This window comes from Cygnus atratus, chromosome 9 (assembly GCF_013377495.2).
Source record: "Cygnus atratus isolate AKBS03 ecotype Queensland, Australia chromosome 9, CAtr_DNAZoo_HiC_assembly, whole genome shotgun sequence".
NCBI lineage: Eukaryota > Metazoa > Chordata > Aves > Anseriformes > Anatidae > Cygnus > Cygnus atratus.
The window spans coordinates 22505760-22524003 of NC_066370.1; the positions used below are offsets into that span (position 1 = coordinate 22505760).

At 43.1% G+C, this 18244-nt stretch overlaps 1 protein-coding gene and 1 long non-coding RNA gene across 4 annotated transcripts in view; both read left to right on the plus strand.

The window, feature by feature from the left end:
• The first annotated feature begins 1181 nt into the window (after positions 1-1181).
• Positions 1182-18244, plus strand: part of GOLIM4 (golgi integral membrane protein 4) — a 32467-nt gene continuing 15404 nt past the window's right edge. The window contains exons 1-5 of one of the 2 annotated variants that reach the window (XM_035557152.2): positions 1182-1878; positions 15348-15422; positions 16640-16689; positions 17438-17491; positions 18010-18160. In XM_035557152.2, coding sequence (XP_035413045.1) covers positions 1692-1878; positions 15348-15422; positions 16640-16689; positions 17438-17491; positions 18010-18160 — 517 coding nt within the window. In that variant the 5' untranslated portion in view covers positions 1182-1691. The remainder of the gene's footprint in view (positions 1879-15347; positions 15423-16639; positions 16690-17437; positions 17492-18009; positions 18161-18244) is intronic. The other variant, XM_035557151.2, reaches the window with a different exon arrangement.
• LOC118253112 (uncharacterized) lies at positions 8816-12164 on the plus strand. 2 transcript variants are annotated; one of them, XR_004780332.2, is made up of 4 exons: positions 8816-8915; positions 10387-10510; positions 10607-10701; positions 11324-12164. It is a non-coding gene; the product is annotated as an uncharacterized LOC118253112 (long non-coding RNA). The 2 variants fall into 2 exon arrangements; XR_004780333.2 differs by having other exon boundaries at positions 8817-8915; positions 11339-12163.

Below are 18244 nucleotides of genomic sequence, written 5' to 3' on the forward strand. Positions count from 1 at the left end.
TACCTCTCAGTTTTGAACAAGTCCTCTATCTTATAATTAGGAAAGCAAGGCATTCAGTTAAATTAAAAGAAAATGAATAAAAATTTGAAATATATTTAGACAGAAGCCACGCCAGATTGTAGTACTGACTGCTATTCATTACTGGTAGATGTAGAATATTTTAATAACAAAATTTTAAACCTATTTTATGTAGTTTTTCTTTTAAGGCCAGAACAATGCCTGTGAAAAACACAGATCAGTGAGTTGGATATGTTTATAAAAAGAACTTTGGAATATGTCTTTGATTTTTTGTTAATACTACTAGTTTAGCTTGAGACGAGCAGGTTTTTCTTTTTCTTCCTAATAAAATACAATAGCACCGAGAACTCTGACATCATGCTGGTGAAGGATAAATCCCATAAAACCCTCCTCACCTCTTTACACGACAGCGGCATTTGGGAGCAGGGTACACACACAGCCATGCCGTGTACCTGACCTAATAATCCAGCAGTGGCCTGAGCAAGACTCTGGGCGAAGGAAAAGGCCAAGCGGGGTGAGGGCAGCACCTCCCGGGTGCGATCAGTGGCCTGCAGACAAAAATAAAGGCACGGGATGACCAAGAGAAATAAATATGAGGAGCGGCTAAGGGAACTGGGGTTGTTTGATCTGGAGAAGAGGAGGCTCAGGGGAGACCTTATTGCTCTCTACAACTACCTGAAAGGAAGGTGTGGGGAGCTGGGGGTCGGCCTCTTCTCACAGGTAACTAGTGATAGGACCAGAGGGAATGGCCTCAAGTTGTGCCAGGCGCGGTTCAGGTTGGAAATGAGGAGACATTTGTTCTCAGAAAGAGCAGCCAGGCGTTGGGACGGGTTGCCCAGAGTGGTGGTGGAGTCACCACCCCTGGGGGTGTTCAAGGCAAGGTTGGACGTGGTGCTTGGGGACATGGTTCAGTGGGTGACATTGGTGGTAGGGGGGTGGTTGGACCAGGTGATCTTGGAGGGTTTTTCCAACCGTAAGGATTCTGGGATTCTCGGATTCTAAGCCGGGCGCTCTGGGAGCCCCAACTCACGGTGCCCCGCTCCCCTCACACCGCTCGCTGCGGGCTGCGGGCGCTGCTGCCCCGGGCGGGCCGGACGGACGCGGCGGGCACCCAATGCGCTCAGCCGCTGCCTCCCCGAAGGGAGGGGAGAGAGCCGCGGCCGGGCCCAATGAGGCGGCGCCCGGAGCGGGACTTCCTCCGGGGAGCCGGCGGCGGCGGGGCAGCGGCGGCGACACGTAAGTGAGGGGCAGGGGGAGCTGCCTTTGTTCCCCTCGGGTGGCGGCGGCGGGGCCGGCCTCAAGGAAGGGGGCGCCTGAGGAGGGGGCGCAGGGGATCCCGCGGCCCCGCTTCAGCCCGGACCCAGCGCCGGGGGCTGGGACGAGCCGGCCGGGGGCAGCCCCCTCCGGACAGCCCCTCGCAGCCCCTCAGAGCCCCGCGGCCGCAGCATGCGGCTGGGGCACCGGCCCCGCTCCGCCTCGCCGCGCCGGGCCCGCCGGCAGGAGGAGAACGGCCCGGGCGTCGCGGCGGTGCCCCGGGGCTGAGGCGCCCTCCCGGCCCCTCCGGCCCTCCCTCCGGCCCTCCCTCCCATGTCTCCGCCTCGTCGTCCGCCGCCTCCAGCCGCCCGCCGCTGAGCCGTGAGGGGCGGGGGGCCCTCGGGACCCCGCCGGGGGACATGGGCAACGGGATGTGCTCCCGAAAACAGAAGCGGATTTTCCAGACCCTTCTGCTCTTGACCGTGGTGTTCGGCTTCATCTACGGGGCCATGCTGTACTACGAGCTGCAGAGCCAGCTGAGGAAGGCTGAGGCCACGGCGCTCAAGTACCAGCAGCATCAGGAGTCCCTCTCGGCCCAGCTACAAGGTACCGCTGCCCTGCTGGCCCCCTGCCCGCGGTCCCCGTACACCCCCCTCAGCTGGGGAAACCCAGGCTGCAGCCATCCCAACACTTGGGAGGTTTTGCTCCTTGCCTTCTTCTCCTCCTCCTCTCCCTGTGAGGTTTTGCTGTCAGGGCCGTGGGTGAGACCCCAGCCCCACTGACATCAGTGGGAGGTTTCGCTGCCGGTTCTTAGAAAGCTCCACTATTCCCTCGCCCCCGCACGCTTTCTGGAGTGCCTCTCGATCCCAAAGGGTTGCACATCGCTCGGCAGTTCCTGGTATGAAAGGCAGGGATACTCCCATTCATGTCATACACAACGCGTCCAGTTCTGGGACTTCTGCATGCCTCTGCGTTGTCTTAGCAGTACTAGTGGTGCTGAGCAGCTATTCGGCTGTAAAAAAGCAAGGCTACAGTTCCAGGAGGACAGCGTGAAAGTTAAATAGCTCCAGCAGGGTGAGGAATATTCTAATAAACATTTTTTTTCAAAGGGTAAGTTATTTGGATAAAGCTGTTCTATAACTGTTGAAACAGCCTTGAGTTTCTTGGCTTAAAGCTGCCACTTAAATACAGATCCATATGTATCTTGGTTTGAGGTTGCACCAACATGGTGCTTTCGGTACTTGAAGACAAAAAGATGCCGATCGCTGACATGTGCGTGTCCAGAAATCAGATGCGAAGAGGCAAACATCTATGTGAAGCATCAGTACTGTAGGTAAGGCAAGACCTCAGCACCTCGCTAATTGTCAGGTGCGAGGTTATCAGCCCAACATGTACAGAGGCCAAAGACAACTTTCAGAACGCTTAAGGATTTTTTTTTCTCAAGATTGTGTAAATCAAGAATACAGGTGATCAGCTGTAGTAACTGTAACACCACTTCAGTTCAGGGCGATCTGCCATGCTTTTTTACTGTGGAAGTGTACATAAGAGCATGTCCAGAAGCATACTGCTTTTATGCAGAGATAGCTGAATTAGGCTTACGCAGTTAGATTCTCATAGTGGTTCATAACTTGGAGTATGCTTATCTGTGATCTGAGACCGTTGTTACTTCCTATTTCAATTTCAGGCAATAATGCTGCAATGCCTAGGAAAAAAAAAAGATAAAATCCTTCATTTTTGTCACTGAAAAGGCCTGAGTGTTTGGCTGGGAGATGGGTATGTGGCAGTGGGCTAAAAGGCTACTTTTGCTAGTCTGTATATTTGCCAACGGTATTTGAAGAGGAAACAGGAACATCTTGTTCTCAAGTTAAAATTCAACAAGTTGGCTTTTTCTGTTGCTCTGGCTATACCAGAGGATCATGCAACAAACTTTATCCTAACAGCGATAGTCTCTTGATCAGATGCATTGGGTCTGGATTGTGAGTTTTAACTTTCCCCTTCTGAAACGTTATTTTAAGTGGGCATCTACCCAAACAATTTCATGGAAGCAGCAGGCAACCAGTAGTTGATGAATGCAGGAACAATGATGCGCTGAAAAAAAAAAGTAAGAGAATAATTATATAAAAATGCAACAATGAGAAATGTAAAATGTGGACCAGGATCTGAAAATACAAATACATTTGATTATCAATGAAATAACTTTAAATTGTTCTGGGATGCGTGCCAATGTATCAAGCCTATTAAATAGGAATGTTTAGCTATGCCTAATGTGGTAGCTGTAAACTTTGGGGAAAAAAATACTTACAATTAAATCAGAGCATATAATAATATTAAATAATAATAATAAAGCAAATAATAATTTCTTTTCTTAAAAATTGACCTATATTGTGGCAACAGTTAATAGAACTAACCGAGGGTGAGGCTGGGAGCTCCAGGCGCGTTAAATGCAGCAGCAAGCGTTAGATTCCTGATCTTCTGCTACAGTAAGTGGAAGCTACAAAGTGAACTTCTCTTCCCTGCGTTTCCCTGTAGGTTTCACATGACACTTGCTAGGATGAACTGCCTTGTGTCATCACCAGCATTTCTGCAGAAGGAGTTCATTGGGGGTGAAAACACGGAGAAGTCAGGTTCTATGCCCAGTTCACCCTGAGATACACAAACACCACGTTAACTGGTGAAATACAAAACCAAAGCTATTTCTGAACCTTTCCCATTTGTTAAACTCCTTCGTATGGAACAACAGAAGGGAATTTGTTTTAAATAGAGACTTTAAAACAATGCAAATGCCAACAGAAAACCCTGTGTTTGCAGGTGCAGCATCTGACTGCACTTTGAACTTTTAAATAGCCTGGATTTTAAATCAACAATGTGTCTGTTTGCCAAACAAAAAAGCTCTGCAACTATCTAGGCTACATATCTTTGCTGTCCTTCACATCGCAAGATGATAAATCCTTGGATTTATCCTTTTAGGAGAACAATAAAATGTGTCATTACTACCCGTGCAGCACAACTTCTCTTCCATGTGACGTAATTGGTTTCTCAAAGATGCTGATATTGGTGTAGAGAGAACTTTGGGACTTGCAGTGTGCTGGAGCACTGAAATCTTTAAGAGGGAAGCAGTTAAAAGGGCTGCTTCACTTGCATAGTATTGCCAGGAGGAAAAGAGTGGGTGTATTCACGATGCTTGATTTCTTAGTGCTTACTGCTCTTTTCTGGGTGATTGAATAAGACTTAAAGCTCATTACAAGCTGAGGAGAGAATTGAACCTTGGACTTCTGCTTCCTGAGCAAACATTTCATCAGTAAGCTTTTATTTAATTAAAAAAAAGAAAAAAGGCAACTTCTTAAAGTTGGCCTTTTAGGATCCCGAGGCATTATTGTGCTGGGCTGGCTGTGCTCCTGGAAAGCCTGCAGGATTGAAACGCGCGGATGCCAGCGAAATACCACCCGGTCTCTGAATTTCGGTTGGGTTTCGTTGTGGCTGTTCGGGCCTATAAGGGTAGCTGCTTTCCTGATTGTGCACAGAGGAACACTGTTAGGGCTTGCGGGTGAAATTTGAGTCAGTTTGGGAAATGCTTAAGGGAGTGTAGGTGACTCCTAGGTTTGTATATCCAGTCGGAGTTCGGTGCCAGAGTTTTAGGCTTGAAAGCCTTTGGTCTGCCCAAAATCTTGAGAAGGCTCCTCGGATGTAGCTTGGAGTGTAGCCTCCCTGAAACTTCCTGCTATCTGCTGTTTTCTCTCTGTGTAGTTTTTCAGGTTTTTCATCTGCGCTATGTAATAGGAACCTCCCTTTCAGTACTTGCCAGTTGTTTATGCCTGAATGAGCAGTGTTTTCTGTTTTTTGCTTGAAAAGCCAGTCTTTTTAGATTTTAATCTTTTTCACGGTCTTGCTTTGTTCAAATGCAGCATGTGAAGCAGGCTGAATCTTCTGCACGCTTGGGCAAAAGCAGCACCACAACCTACCATGGCAGAAGGTACAGATCACTGAAAAAACGGTGATGGAAACGGTGTCAAAATCATTTAGCTCGTGTGCTGATCTGAAGAATGGGGCATACGATGGTTGTCGTAGGGAGCTGTGCTTTCTGTGGAGCTCACAACTTAAGGTACTGGGCTGAGAAGTATTTGTGCCTCTTGAAATAAGATCAGTTTGCCGTTTGAGCAATGATTGACTTGGGAAGCAGAAGAATTACCGGTTGGAAAGGCTGGATCTTTAGCCCAGCTCATGTTGTAGCAGTTCTCGTATTTGAAAGCTAGGCTTCCAGGGCACTTCGTGAAAGAGAACGTCAAACTTCAGCATTATCATCTCTTAACAAAGCCCTGATGGGCAAGGAGAAAGCAATGCTGCTTCTGTAAGTAACCAGGGGAGTGCCAGAGGCAAGATTTTGAGATGACACAAATCTCGTGACTGCTAAGAAAACTTAGTCATTGTTATCTTAAAGTCATTGTTTTCTGGCAGGTATTTCACAGAGAAGCGGATCTCCCCAGTAAGCTGATTATTTTAGTCTCATTCTCTGAGCATTATGTGTTTGAAACATGAAGATAATCTTACTTAATATTCCTTAAAATGATTAAAAACAAAACTTGATACTGTTCACCTCCCGCAAAGATGTGTCAGACTAAGTCTTAAGCTACTGGCTTACTGGAACGGACTTCAGTTGCTAGAAACAGATCTGCACTGCCAGCTGTAGACAAACCCAATTATATCTTTGCTTCAAGATTTAATGTATCTACAGTATTTATTTGTTTATTTACCAGCCTTTGCAACTTCTGTCTTCTCATCCTCTGGGTATTAGGTAATTCCTTGTGTACTGTTTTAATCTGTTTCATCTGTTCTAATCCCTAATCCTAATAACTGCATACATTTCGTGTCTTTTGTTCCCTTATTTTCCTGCTCTCTTAGAGTCTAAATGTGTCTGATGGCTTCAGGCAATCTCTGCAGGCTGAGGCTGTGTGAGGCAACCCAGCAGGGGCTCTGGACTTGCGATTTGAGAGCATACGCTGTTGTAGACAGCGTCTGGATTTCCTCAAAACTATTCCATCCAGTGCTAGAAAGCTTCACCTGAGCAGCAAATGGAGAATTCCTCTGGGCCTCTTGTGCTGTTTGTCCTAAACTGAGGCCCCTCCTTGGAGGTGACCCGATAAAACTTCACCAGATGTATGGCAGCTCGGTGTGCAGAGACTTGCATAATGTGTCACCATACCGGATGATAGATTTCCAAGCTGTTTGTAGTGAAATACTTAAACACATAGATGTTCTTCACTCTTTCACCCCTTTTTATAGTACTGTATTTAAACTTGTTCCTTCAAGGTGGCTGAGCTAGAACTAATTACTTCCAACAGTTTGTTCTTCATGTGCATTGTCCAAGTAGAACGGTGCCCGTGCAGCTCCTGCGTGGTGTGATTGTTCCCTGTGACAGCAGCCTGAAGTCCCGTGAATCCCGTTAGTGTCAGATTGTACCTAATGCTATAAGACGGTCCCCTACAGTTTTCGGAAATGGTTCAAACTGATAAAAAGTGCAGAGCAACCTTTAACGTGTGTGCAAACTTAAGGCAATTTGTCTTGCGTGCTAAGTAAGACTCCAGTGCCTGTATTTCGAACTTGCTGATGTTGAGGGCAACGTGCACCTGCTAAAGCGAGTCTTCTGCATCGGTACCACGCTAAATAGCAAAGAAGGCATCCCTTGTTCTGCTACCACTGCGGTATCCTGCCCCTTATTCTAAGTGCTATGCTTGTGCATGTTTAAAACCAATCTAAATATGTATGTGTCTGTTTTGAAGACAAAAGACCTGTAGATTTAAGGTTACCTGGAGTTACCAGTATTTCTTCATACTCTGAGTACAGAAAAGGTGCTGGAGCTTGAGTTCTGTAACCCAGGGAGCTGCCTTGTTCCTTCTCGACATGGAGTGGATAGGTCTGGGCAGCTGAATTCCAAGACTGGAAAAAGCAAATTGAGAAAATGCCCACAGTTATAGTTCTGTGTGGTGGCGGTGATTTTTTTTCTTCTGTAATACATTCCTGAATGCCCTGAAATCGCTTCCCTTATGGGCATAATACTTCCTGGATGAATTTATACTGGTGCTGCAACTTTACATCTGCTTGGGATCTGGTGTGCAGATCACAGAGCATGTAGCCTGGATGAATGCTGGGCAGTATGAGATAGAGCCAGTATCCTGAAACTCGGTGTTGCTGATTACAATTGAAGCCTTTTCAAGCTTGTGAGTGATGGATCTGTCTGGATCTGTGAACATTTCAGAGCTGAGAGAGGAGGGAGACAAGCTGTGTCAGTGCTTTCGAGGGTTTACATAGTGACGTTTTCAACAGTCACCTTCTGTCATTTGGTCCTAGCAGGTGAAGTTTGACAGGAGCTTCTGCATCACCTAAAACATCTCCAGCTTTGGTGAGGGAGACCCGTAGAGAAGCAGTGGATGCCACAGCCTCAACCTGATGCTTGCAGCTGCAAACTGAGCCCGAGTCCTGTAGTCCCCAGCACAGGTCAAGTGGTGGCTGGCTGCGCTAAGCAGGCGATGCGGGAGGAGTTTGGGGGTGGCTGTGACCCTGCAGTTGCACCGACAGTATTTTTACAGTTAATGTCAGAGTTAGGTACTGCTGGAGGGGTTCAGTTAAGATTGTAAGATTCTTATGCCTTAAATAAAACGTTCCAGACACATTGTGTCACCGGACTGCCTGTTTTGGCTGGCAGGATGCCCGGTGTCTCTAGGTGGGGCTTCTGCAGGAATAAAGTTTCCACCCGCCCTCTGATTTGGGTATGCATTGTAGCATCTCTTACACAGTCGTGAGGATCTCGTCAGCAATTTGTGGTTAGTATAGTTCGCTTTGCTCATTTTGGAATAGGATCTTTGCATAGCAAAAAGTAATTAAATCTGCCCTGCTGAAAAGTCAGGTGCTATTTTGAGGTTTTATTGTAATGAAAGCTAAATAATTCAGATTAATAGTTCTGTGTACTCTGTTTTTTCAGTAATTAAGGCAGAATCTTTTATTGGGTGACTTTTTTTTTAATGAGTCAGGGGTATGAATTTCTCGTTGTACTGGAGCCTGAGGTAAGCACGTAGGGAATACAGCCTGTTTGGATGCTGTTCTTTGTTTAAAAAAGTCTTCTGTGATGGATGTAGTTCTGTTCTTTTTCTGGTGATCTAGCATAACCCAAACTTCCTGAGATTTTTCCACTATGTCTCTAATTAAGAAATTAAAGAAACTTCAACTATTCCGCCTCTTCCTTTGCAGTTTATTTTCTTTCCTCCAAGGTATCCAAAATTAGCCTAGTATCTTATTTCCTAGAGGTGACTCAGATCCCGAGCTTGGCAGTCATTTCCAGGGATAATTACGGAGATGCTGAGAGAAGCGTGGCCTGCTTGCCCTCCTGGAGGGCACGGTAGGCAGCCTATCCCTATTCGTGCCACCACGCTGAATAATGACGTTTTCAGTGTTTCAGTCAATCTGTCATGCTCAGATGTATATTGTAAGGTTTGATAGTGATCTGTTTAAAAAAAAAAATAAAAAAAATAAACCACGACCTTAAACTATTGATTTCCGTATGCAGCTTTTTGAAATGTACGACTGAAGCTGACTCCAAGACCCCTATGTTACAGCTCCCTTGAACAACTTTAAGGAAGCGGTTTAGCAGTTTTGTAAGTTGATAACTGTAGCTATTGCATCAATTTTTGCCGTACTTTTTAAAGATAAAAGTGCAAATGTTGGTTTCAGTGGGGACAGACCGTTAGAATGTATATGTGAAGTAATCTACACACTTTGTTCTTCAATGCCAATTTTATACTAGTATCTGAATGTATATACCTGAAAAAAGTTTATATATATGGAAAAATACAATCTTAGCAGCATGTAGATAGAGTCACTGGACTTCTTCAGAAAGTTGGAAGAGCTCTAAAACAATTTTTGAGAGAAGGAACAGGCCCTTGTTTCCTGGAGCCAAGAGGTGAGCAGCCCCAGACGTTCAGAAACGAGAAGGAAAGTTGTCGCGGCAGCCCTTCTGCATGTTTGTGTGTTTCTACAAAATGAGCCTGTGTGTTGTGACACAAAGGGCAGGAGAACGGAGAGAGGAAAATAAATAAAAAGGGGAGTGGAATCCTGTTAGAAGGAAATTTGCTAAGCACCCTGTGTAGTTTAAAGGATAACGTAAGCAGCATTCAGGCCACTCGCCAGCCAAGGAGTTGAACAGCCATGTACCTGTGTCTGACAGAAGGATGTGTTTTAAATACAATCATAAAAATAGAATTAAGCATCTAAGTCTAAAATCACTAAACAGGTTTTGTCTGAACTATTTGCATGTGTCACTGTAAAAAAAAAAAAAAGCAAACAAAACCAAACAAATTAAAAACCACTTCAGCATAGGCAGGTGGATAGGAAATGCCACATGCAGGGTGAGATGGTAATCCGACCACGGGCGGCACCAGAGGCTGGAAGAAATCGGTGGTGGAGTGTGCAGGAAATCTCTTCTGGGGTGGAAAATGTGATCTATTTCCAAATAAGTCATGGTTGAAGCCCAGCAAGCATTAAACATTAAATCACATTTAATGCTCCTTCTCAAACTTCTGTTTTGAGCAGCACCTACTCCAGTTCACTGCTTCAACATGATAAATACCTCCCCAAATCCCACCTCATCGTTTTGTTTTACTTGCAATTTGTTTATAAACCTGTTGTTTCCTAGAGGTGGTCTTAACTTCTAAGAAAGAAGACAGTACATAACGGAGGGTGAAATAGGATTCTATTAAATTTAGATATTTACTCCAGTTTAGAAATTAATTTTTGCATCATTCTGATAAACAAATAGAAGCCAAAACTATTTCTTAGAAACATAAGCATGTGTTTCTGGGATGAACTGCGTTAGCATGCTGAATTCCCCCATTCCACAGCTACAGGCAAGCAAACTTTTAAGATCTGCAACGCTTCTGTGCCGTGCTTCAGGTTTTCCTTTTCTATTTGAAGATGCAAGGCTGAAGGTTCGATAAAGCAAATAAAACTTCTTATATGCTTATCTGACCTCTGCACACATTCCAGAGTCGGTTTTGAAGTTCTATCATGATGCTATCATGATGAGTTCTGATATCTTTTTTTAATCTGTTTCCACACTCAACATTGCAGAGCTTCGTACAAACCCTTTGATGTAGGGCATGTTCCACAGAGAGCATCAGTGATCATTGTCCCTGTCAACACCCCAGGGACCGAGTGGGATTTCGTAGTGCTGGAAGGAATCTCACAGCTTTGGGTAAGAGTCAGCTGTGAGCTGTAATAGGCTCCTGGTGCTCTTTGTGGTAGGGACCAGCAGGATACAGGTACTTCCTCCACTACCCTCTTTTTTCAGATACAATCTAACTTACCTGGAAAGGATGCCAGTGTTGCAAGATTAGAAAAAAAGTTGCATAAAAATGCAAGTCTTCAGTTCTGCATTATCTTCGGGTAGGTTTTATCCGGTAGATTTTTTAACTTTGACATAAATGCCTCCTAACGCAGCACAAAGCTGCATAATTTGCTCAAGTCCCATTCTCCAGTTCTAGTTTAATGTAGGAGAGCTGACTGAGCTAGAGGAACAGCCCTACTTTAATTGGTAGGCTTTTTTTGGTGGGGGGATCTTTTAAAAGCAGTGGATTTTCTTGCCTGTTCCTTTGTTATAACTGGTTGTAATGTGACAAAGCTGTTATCTGGTTCTTTACGTGTGAAAACTGAAGAGTGTAGGACTTTGTTTTAAAGTGAACATAAATGTGATACTGTCTGCAGTGCTAGTTGGGGTTTTCAGTGAACAGAATGAGAGCAGCCCACTCCTGCCTGTATACAAAGCTGTTCCTTAATTAAGCCAGAAGACAGTTTGTTTTTCATGCACGATCAGCTTTGTGTTATCTTGGCTTCTATTTCTGTTCTTTTTATATGAATTCAAAACAGAAATTTTAAAGGGCATAAAATATGAAATAGCTTCAATATTTTGTTCAATATATTGTAACTATATGGTTTCTGTAATGCTGTTTTCTTGCACTTTACTTAAAATACAGCTTTCCTACTCTTTACTGTGGGAATGTTTCTTCAGCTTTATTTTTCTTAGATGTTTGCAGTGTCACTGGAATACTGATTTATTGTGAAGAACCTCTCAAATAAGCCTTTCAAGTAGGTGGAGTGCATCCTGTGTCCAGTAGGGGTTGCACTGGTTGGATTGTCAGTGGTGACAGGAGATCTTCCAGTTTGAAGGCAGATTCGCTGACTTAATGGCATGCAGAGCTTGGAGCTGGGAGAGCAGGTCGTGCTATGCTAATGTGTTCTCCCAGCATGAAACATTAGCATCAGATGAGTCAAGAAATCTCTTCTGAGATCAAAATTTAATCATCATTGGACTAGAAAATCTATTCTAGAAGGGATTACTTGCCTAATAGAAATGTTTTTCTCCGAACAGGAAAGCTATTTGCATGGGTTCACAACTTAAATGGCTTTCTTTGCAGTGGATGTAACTGTATTTCTGTAACAAGTCTGTGTTCTACAACCCTTCATAGTGTTACCAGAGAAGTGCTGGTGTGGTAGGCCGTGCTCTGCCGCTTCAGTTCAACTCTGCCCCAGTCCGAGACAAAATAACACTGAATGTTGCCAAGACTACTGAAATCTGCTGGTTTTAAACCAAAGATGGTATTACTGTGAGCTCAGAGAAGGATTGCAGAATTACTCAAGAAACAGTAACACTGCACTTGTGAAACTCCTGCCATTGTGTACATTTAAGTTCCAGTATGTTCTTAATTTTCCAGTATGTAAGATGGGTGTTGGGGTGCTCGGGACTCTTTTGGGTATGCTTCAGACAGACCAAAATGCCAAAGTAACACAGCTGCAGAGTCGCTGATAATGTAAAACCAGAAATACTTTCTTTTGTGTGTTATAATGGCTTATTTTATCTAATAGTTTAACTGCTTAGAGATGCAAAGCCAAGTGAGCTAACTACGACTGTTAAATAAACTTGCTTTCATCAGATAACTTGACTCCGGTGTTGCAATTAACGTTCAGCCATGGACGCGGTGATGCAATCTGCTGAGAAGCTTCCCCTCCTCCCCTGCTACCTGCTCCTCCACTTTCCTTTCTGCTTGGTAAAGCTCTCAAACCTTAACTCAAGAACTGTTAGGTGTCTGCTTATTGAGCCAGAGGGTGCCTGAACTAGCTGTGATTTTACTGGTTCTGTTTCTGGGCCCTGCTCTTTGAGGCTGGATCGCCTTTCTGTGCATTCCTGTTGTGTTTTGTTCGCTCACATAGGTGACACTATATAGGTCCCCTAGGCACGATACCTGCCATTATTTTGGTTTGGGAATAGTGCATATTAACATTAAATTATCATGTTTCTCCCTTTGTTTTGTACCGTTCTATTGAATATAACATGTCAACAAAGTACAGTTATTTGTGCAAAGCTTAGTAGGAGATTAGGGGTGGGGGAACTTACCCTGTGACAAAGATGTTTAAGTGCTGTGTCTGTGCATCGCACTGCCAGGAATTTATCCTTTTCCTTATACAGTTTCCATATCCTGGATGGGAAATCTGTAATAGAAAACATGTTTTTCAATACATATATATATTTGAAATTCTTGCTCAAGTGTATCCATGGTGGTAGTGGAGAAAGAAATCCCCTGCTACAGCAACAAGCCTTTGGACTCTTGCCTAGGAAGTTCCTTACTGGTAGGAACCATGTACATTAATGGCAGATAAACTCCAATCTGTATGAAATCTGACCTCTGACCTACTCCCAAAAAGAGCCAGTGAGAAAATATGGCAGCTATGCTTTCTTAAAAATCATTCCTAATGTTGCATGTTATGGGTTTTTATTAGAGGAAAAAATGTTGCAGAACATGTTTCGACCAGCACATTAACTAGGTGGGAAGAGAGGTGGGAGGACATCTTTCTTACCCTCCTCCTTGGTTGCTTTTTGGCCGGCTGAGAGACTTGCATCAGGATGCTGCAGGCTGTATCCCAGGCTTTCAGGGGCTGCCACACACGAGGTGGCAGTGAGGATGTGCTGCCCAGGAGGGGCACCGATGACACCAAGTGCTGGGTGAGGGCAGCAAAGCCAGAGCTCAGCAGAGCCAAAATTGGATGCGGAAGTTACAGAGCACTGTGGTCCCTGAAAGCTAAAGCATCGCATCCCTCTTCTCCTTTCTTCCGGCCCTCACCGTGCTGGCTTTGTTGTGAGTTCCCCACTTGTTAAAACCCCAGGAGGAGCTGCGGAAGGTCGCCTGCGGGCAAAGAAGTGCAACAAGAAACGTTACCTCAGAATCCGTTTGTGGCTCCGTCTGCTTGCCAAAAAGCCTCTTTCCACTCCTAATGGCGTGGGAGGGGAAAACCATTATGGATTTTCATTTCTCTCCTGAGTTGCTATGCTACAACCGCTGCTCCTTTTGCAATGTGATTCAGCATTCACCATCTTCGGTGCCTAGATAAAACCATTACTGTAGTGCTGCCATCTTTTCTTCTTCTCTGGAAACTTACTTGCTGGCGACTTTGTGAGTGTTCATTAAATGCTTGTTTTGTTGCAGAGGATGTTGATACATTAGTTCATCTTGACTGATGCCCTTGACTTTAGATGATAAATAGCAAAGCAGGGATAGAGGCGGGATTGCTAATCAATCCTTGTCACCTAAGCCAAACTGTAAACATTTCGAGATAAGCCAGTAGCTAAAGAGCCTGCAGAATGTGGCTTGGGGGAATTGAGAACACTTTTTAAGGTGTACGAGGAGTTTTCTGTGGCTGCCAAGATACAAATCTTTGTTCGAGACTTCCTGTTGAAGGCTTACGCACACCAATGGTTTAATTCTCAGGGAATGTTTCCTAGTTTTGAAGGAAAAAAATCACGTTCCTTTAATTTGTGTAACAGCTCTTTGGTGCAAGAGTGCAAATTAAAATTAAAACAGTGAAAGGTGCTGGTGTCAAACTGAGGTTTAGCAAATCCAATTATGTATTTGTAAGAGTTCTAATTAATATTGTTGCTGCAAGGTTGGCTATTTTAGATAATGATCCTTCTGTCTAGTGAGTGGTGAGGAAAGGATAAATAGGGTCTGATGTTCACTGTCTGTTGAGACACATCCAAAACACACCGTCCAAAGCACGTACTGCCTGAAGAGCTGCTCAGCATGTACCTAAAGTGGTGGAACCCTCTGCCAGGGGATACGGCACATCCGAAGTACGTGTGGGTACAACAAACAGATAAATTCTTAAAGCAAAACCCTTTTGGCAGGTAAAACCAGATGTCAATTCATTTTTATCTGGATTACATGCAGGTGTTCACACAATCTTGGCTTTAAAAGAGCTTATCAAAGACATCAGGACACCCTTCCTAGAGAGGGCATGCGATTCTTCCTAGCAGACGCCCCCCCGTGGAGGACATGCTGGCACCCTGCGTGCATGCCTGCCTTTGCCTGGCCTGTCGAGGGTTTTGTGGGATGTGCTCTGAAAGCTGTGCCTCAAAGCTCAGCTTGTTGCTCTTTGCCTGAAGCACTGCAGACAGACCGCTTCTTCATCTCCAGAATATTGTGTGGGTAGTTTGACTCAAAGGAAACGCATAAATGGAGTTAAAAATCAGTGAAGATTAAATTTTGTTCTCAAACTGAAATGATCCATGACTAGCAGTCTCTGATACCCAAGCCTTACGGAGAAGCGTCATGGGATCTGGTTATTTTTTTATTTTAGCTATGCTAGCCCTTCAGATGGCTTATTTTGTTCTTCCTGCTCTATCTCCTGTCTCTTTACAAAGAAGGCAGAAGAGAAGGAAAGCATGGGAAAATGTGTACACACATACCCTAGAAGGAGCGACGGTTTGGTAGGTTTCGTGTAGAACAACCATAGCAGACTCTCCACCAAGGATAGAATGCAGTAACTGTAACCTGTAATGCAATAGAAATAACAAAAAATTCAGAACCAATATCACATCCAAAAAAAAAAAGATGTAAGCAGCCCTTAACCTTATGACCTCATTCTGCTTGTATTTTCTGGGTACATTTTTTTTCTTTGGGTGTTCTGGGAGGTGGGGATTTTTATATGTTTTTAAATATCCTGCTTTTAGAATTAACTGTGTACAAAATCTGTCTTTTCAGTTGTATATGAACACAGATCAAGATTAGAAAAATCATTGCAAAAAGAAAGGCTTGAACATAAGAAAGCAAAAGAAGGTAAAATATTTTCACCTTGATATCTATGATAAATAGACTATTGAAAAATAGTAACTTTAGATGTGTATTGTTCAATTTTAAATGAGTTGTCAATATATTAAAAATAAAATAAAAAACACATTAGGAGGACCACCTTGGCAGATCTGTGGAATACATTTTTAGTGCTCTTTACAGATCACTACAACATGGCACAGTATGCACAGGAAGCATGTATATGGATATACCTACAACAAAAATGTATATGGAGTATGGGCACGTGTAAATCCTGTTACAGCATAATGAAGTGTTGAACCTTGTAACCAAAACATAGGATCTTTTCCTGCATTCCAATGTGAAATTAGTCTGATTCAGTTAAACTGATTCACTCTGATTTACTTAAAGGTAAACACATGCTTGCATACCTTTTTCTGATTTAAAATTAAGTTCCCGATGTGTGTGACAGAAATATTCACACATTTCGTACTACATTTTTATTTCTTACTTTTTTTCTTAACATCTGCCCTCAATGAAACTTTAGCAGAATGCAAAGGTTTGAGTTTTCTCTAAGTCTTTTGTAGTTGTAAATTCACTGTAATTCTCAGAGTAAAGTCTGCATTATTTCTAAATCCGATGACTCAGCCACTGAATTCAAACAACTACTTTAGCAGAGGTTAAGAGCATTTAAAAAAAACCTTAGTGTGCAGCTTCTGATAGCTGTCTGGTGCCATCTGGTGGACAGCTGCCTCATAGGTATGCAAAGGTGAGTCGTCATTTTTAAGTCCTGAAAAGAAGCGAAAAGCGGAAATTTTTGGTGTACTTCAGTTTAGTGTTGACTTTCAAACTTTCTGAAGTACATATCTTTATCGTAATACAAATATGCACGGTTTATAAATGTCCTGTTCCTTTTGAATAATGCTACTGCGCCTCTGCTGAGAAAGCTCATGTGATGTATGTAATTGTTTCCACAGTCTTGAGCCTCTATATGTGAACCTCATAGTCTATATCCCCTATATCTCACACAAAGATTTAAAATACATTGTTATTTATGATTTCTTTCTGAATGAAAATATTTGGTCAAAATTTGAACATTTTGTTAAGTTCTTCTGTTCTTGAAGATCTCTTGGAAAATTGTAACTGCATGAATATTCAGCTCTTAAGAGAATTTATGTACAGATGGTTATGCTATTTAAATGCAGATGTTTGGTTTTTTTATCAGTATTTTTCCTTTTATGTTTTAGATTTTCTTGTTTATAAACTAGAAGCACAGGAAACACTAAATAAAGGAAGGGTAAGTCTCATCATTCCTAGTACCAGCTTTTAATAGTTTGCTAATATTTGATGCTATTTGAGCTGCAAGAAAAAGGAAATGCTTTGCAATTATAGCTGTTCAAAGGAAGAGGTCTCACAAGTGCTAATTGAAGGAGCTCTTATTCCATTTCTGCTCTGCCATTCTTAATTATTTTTACCTCTTATTTTATAAGACAAATTAATTTTCTGGGAAGATATTAGCTAAGAAATATCCTCCTGTTTTTATTATTGCAGTTCAAACATTATGATGTTATTTTAAAGTGCACAGGCAAATGAGAAGGCACTGGAAATCTTTTCATTGCTTAGTCTGCAGGGAAAAGGACAGTAACAACTTTCTAACAAATGGTCTTTGAACTGAAAAGTATAAAAATAAATAATCATGAACCCGTTTTAGATACCAAGTGCCAGAAAGAAAGAAAGATGTGCCTGGTAAAGGACCCAGAGACTTCTAGAGAACTCTTTATAAGAAGAGAATAAGCTAGTATTTTATGGACGCTTCAGGTTGAAAGTGGGAAGACTTTGTGAGCTGAGTTACATACGTTAAAAATACAGTTGCTGCAGTAAGTGCAAAATATGTATACTTGTTATGGTCAAAACAAGCGGAGAGCTTAATTTGCTTCCTGTGAAGTTATGTCCATTGGCTTGCAACTGCTAAATAACTGCACGTACAGAGGTTAGAAGAATGACAACATTGTTCTGATGAATACTGTTTTGTTTTCTTTTTACAGCAAGACTCAAATAGCCGATACAGTGCACTGAGTGTACAACACCAGATGTTGAAGGTAGGTGACTGAGATAACCAGTGTCACAGGACACCAGTATCCTGCAGTTTGAAGGGTTTACAGCCTCAGTGGCTTCTGGAAATTCATTCCAGAACGTCAGTACACTGATGGTGCCTTCCTCTTACAACAGTGCTGTTGGAAGATGATTTACTGCAGTTTTTACTAGTCAGGCTTTCCAGTGGATAATTTAATCTTCTCAAATGCAATTACTTGCATGGAGCAGTGACTAATCAAACTTTACATATTTTGGCATCTAAGGAATTTCTTAGACACATTCAGCAGCTCCCCATGGGACAGTGCAACTGCTGAGTGAGGTGACGTAGCCCTAGAACAGGGGACTACTCATCACAGAGATCATTTTGTGTTTGAAAGGATCTGCAGTGTGCATGCTTTGAATAATAAGCTTCCTTTTATGAAAGCTTCGTATTCATCTGGACTTATTAAATAAAGTGCCAAAGACAATATTAGGCGGATACGCTAATACAGAACTGTTCCGGTGTCCAACTTGGTATTTGCAGAGTCAACATGAAGAACTAAAGAAACAGCATGCTGACCTTGAGGAAGATCACCGAAAACAAGGAGAAGAGTTTAGCAGAACATTCAGTGATCACAAGGAGAGATATTTACAACTGCAGCAGGAAAAAGAGCAGGAGATCTCTAAGCTGAAGGGTATATGCTGGCTGTCCATATTAAAGTGTGTCTGTCATCGTGTTTGTGTGATGCGAGACAAAGGCAGTTTCTCTGTTCTCGCTA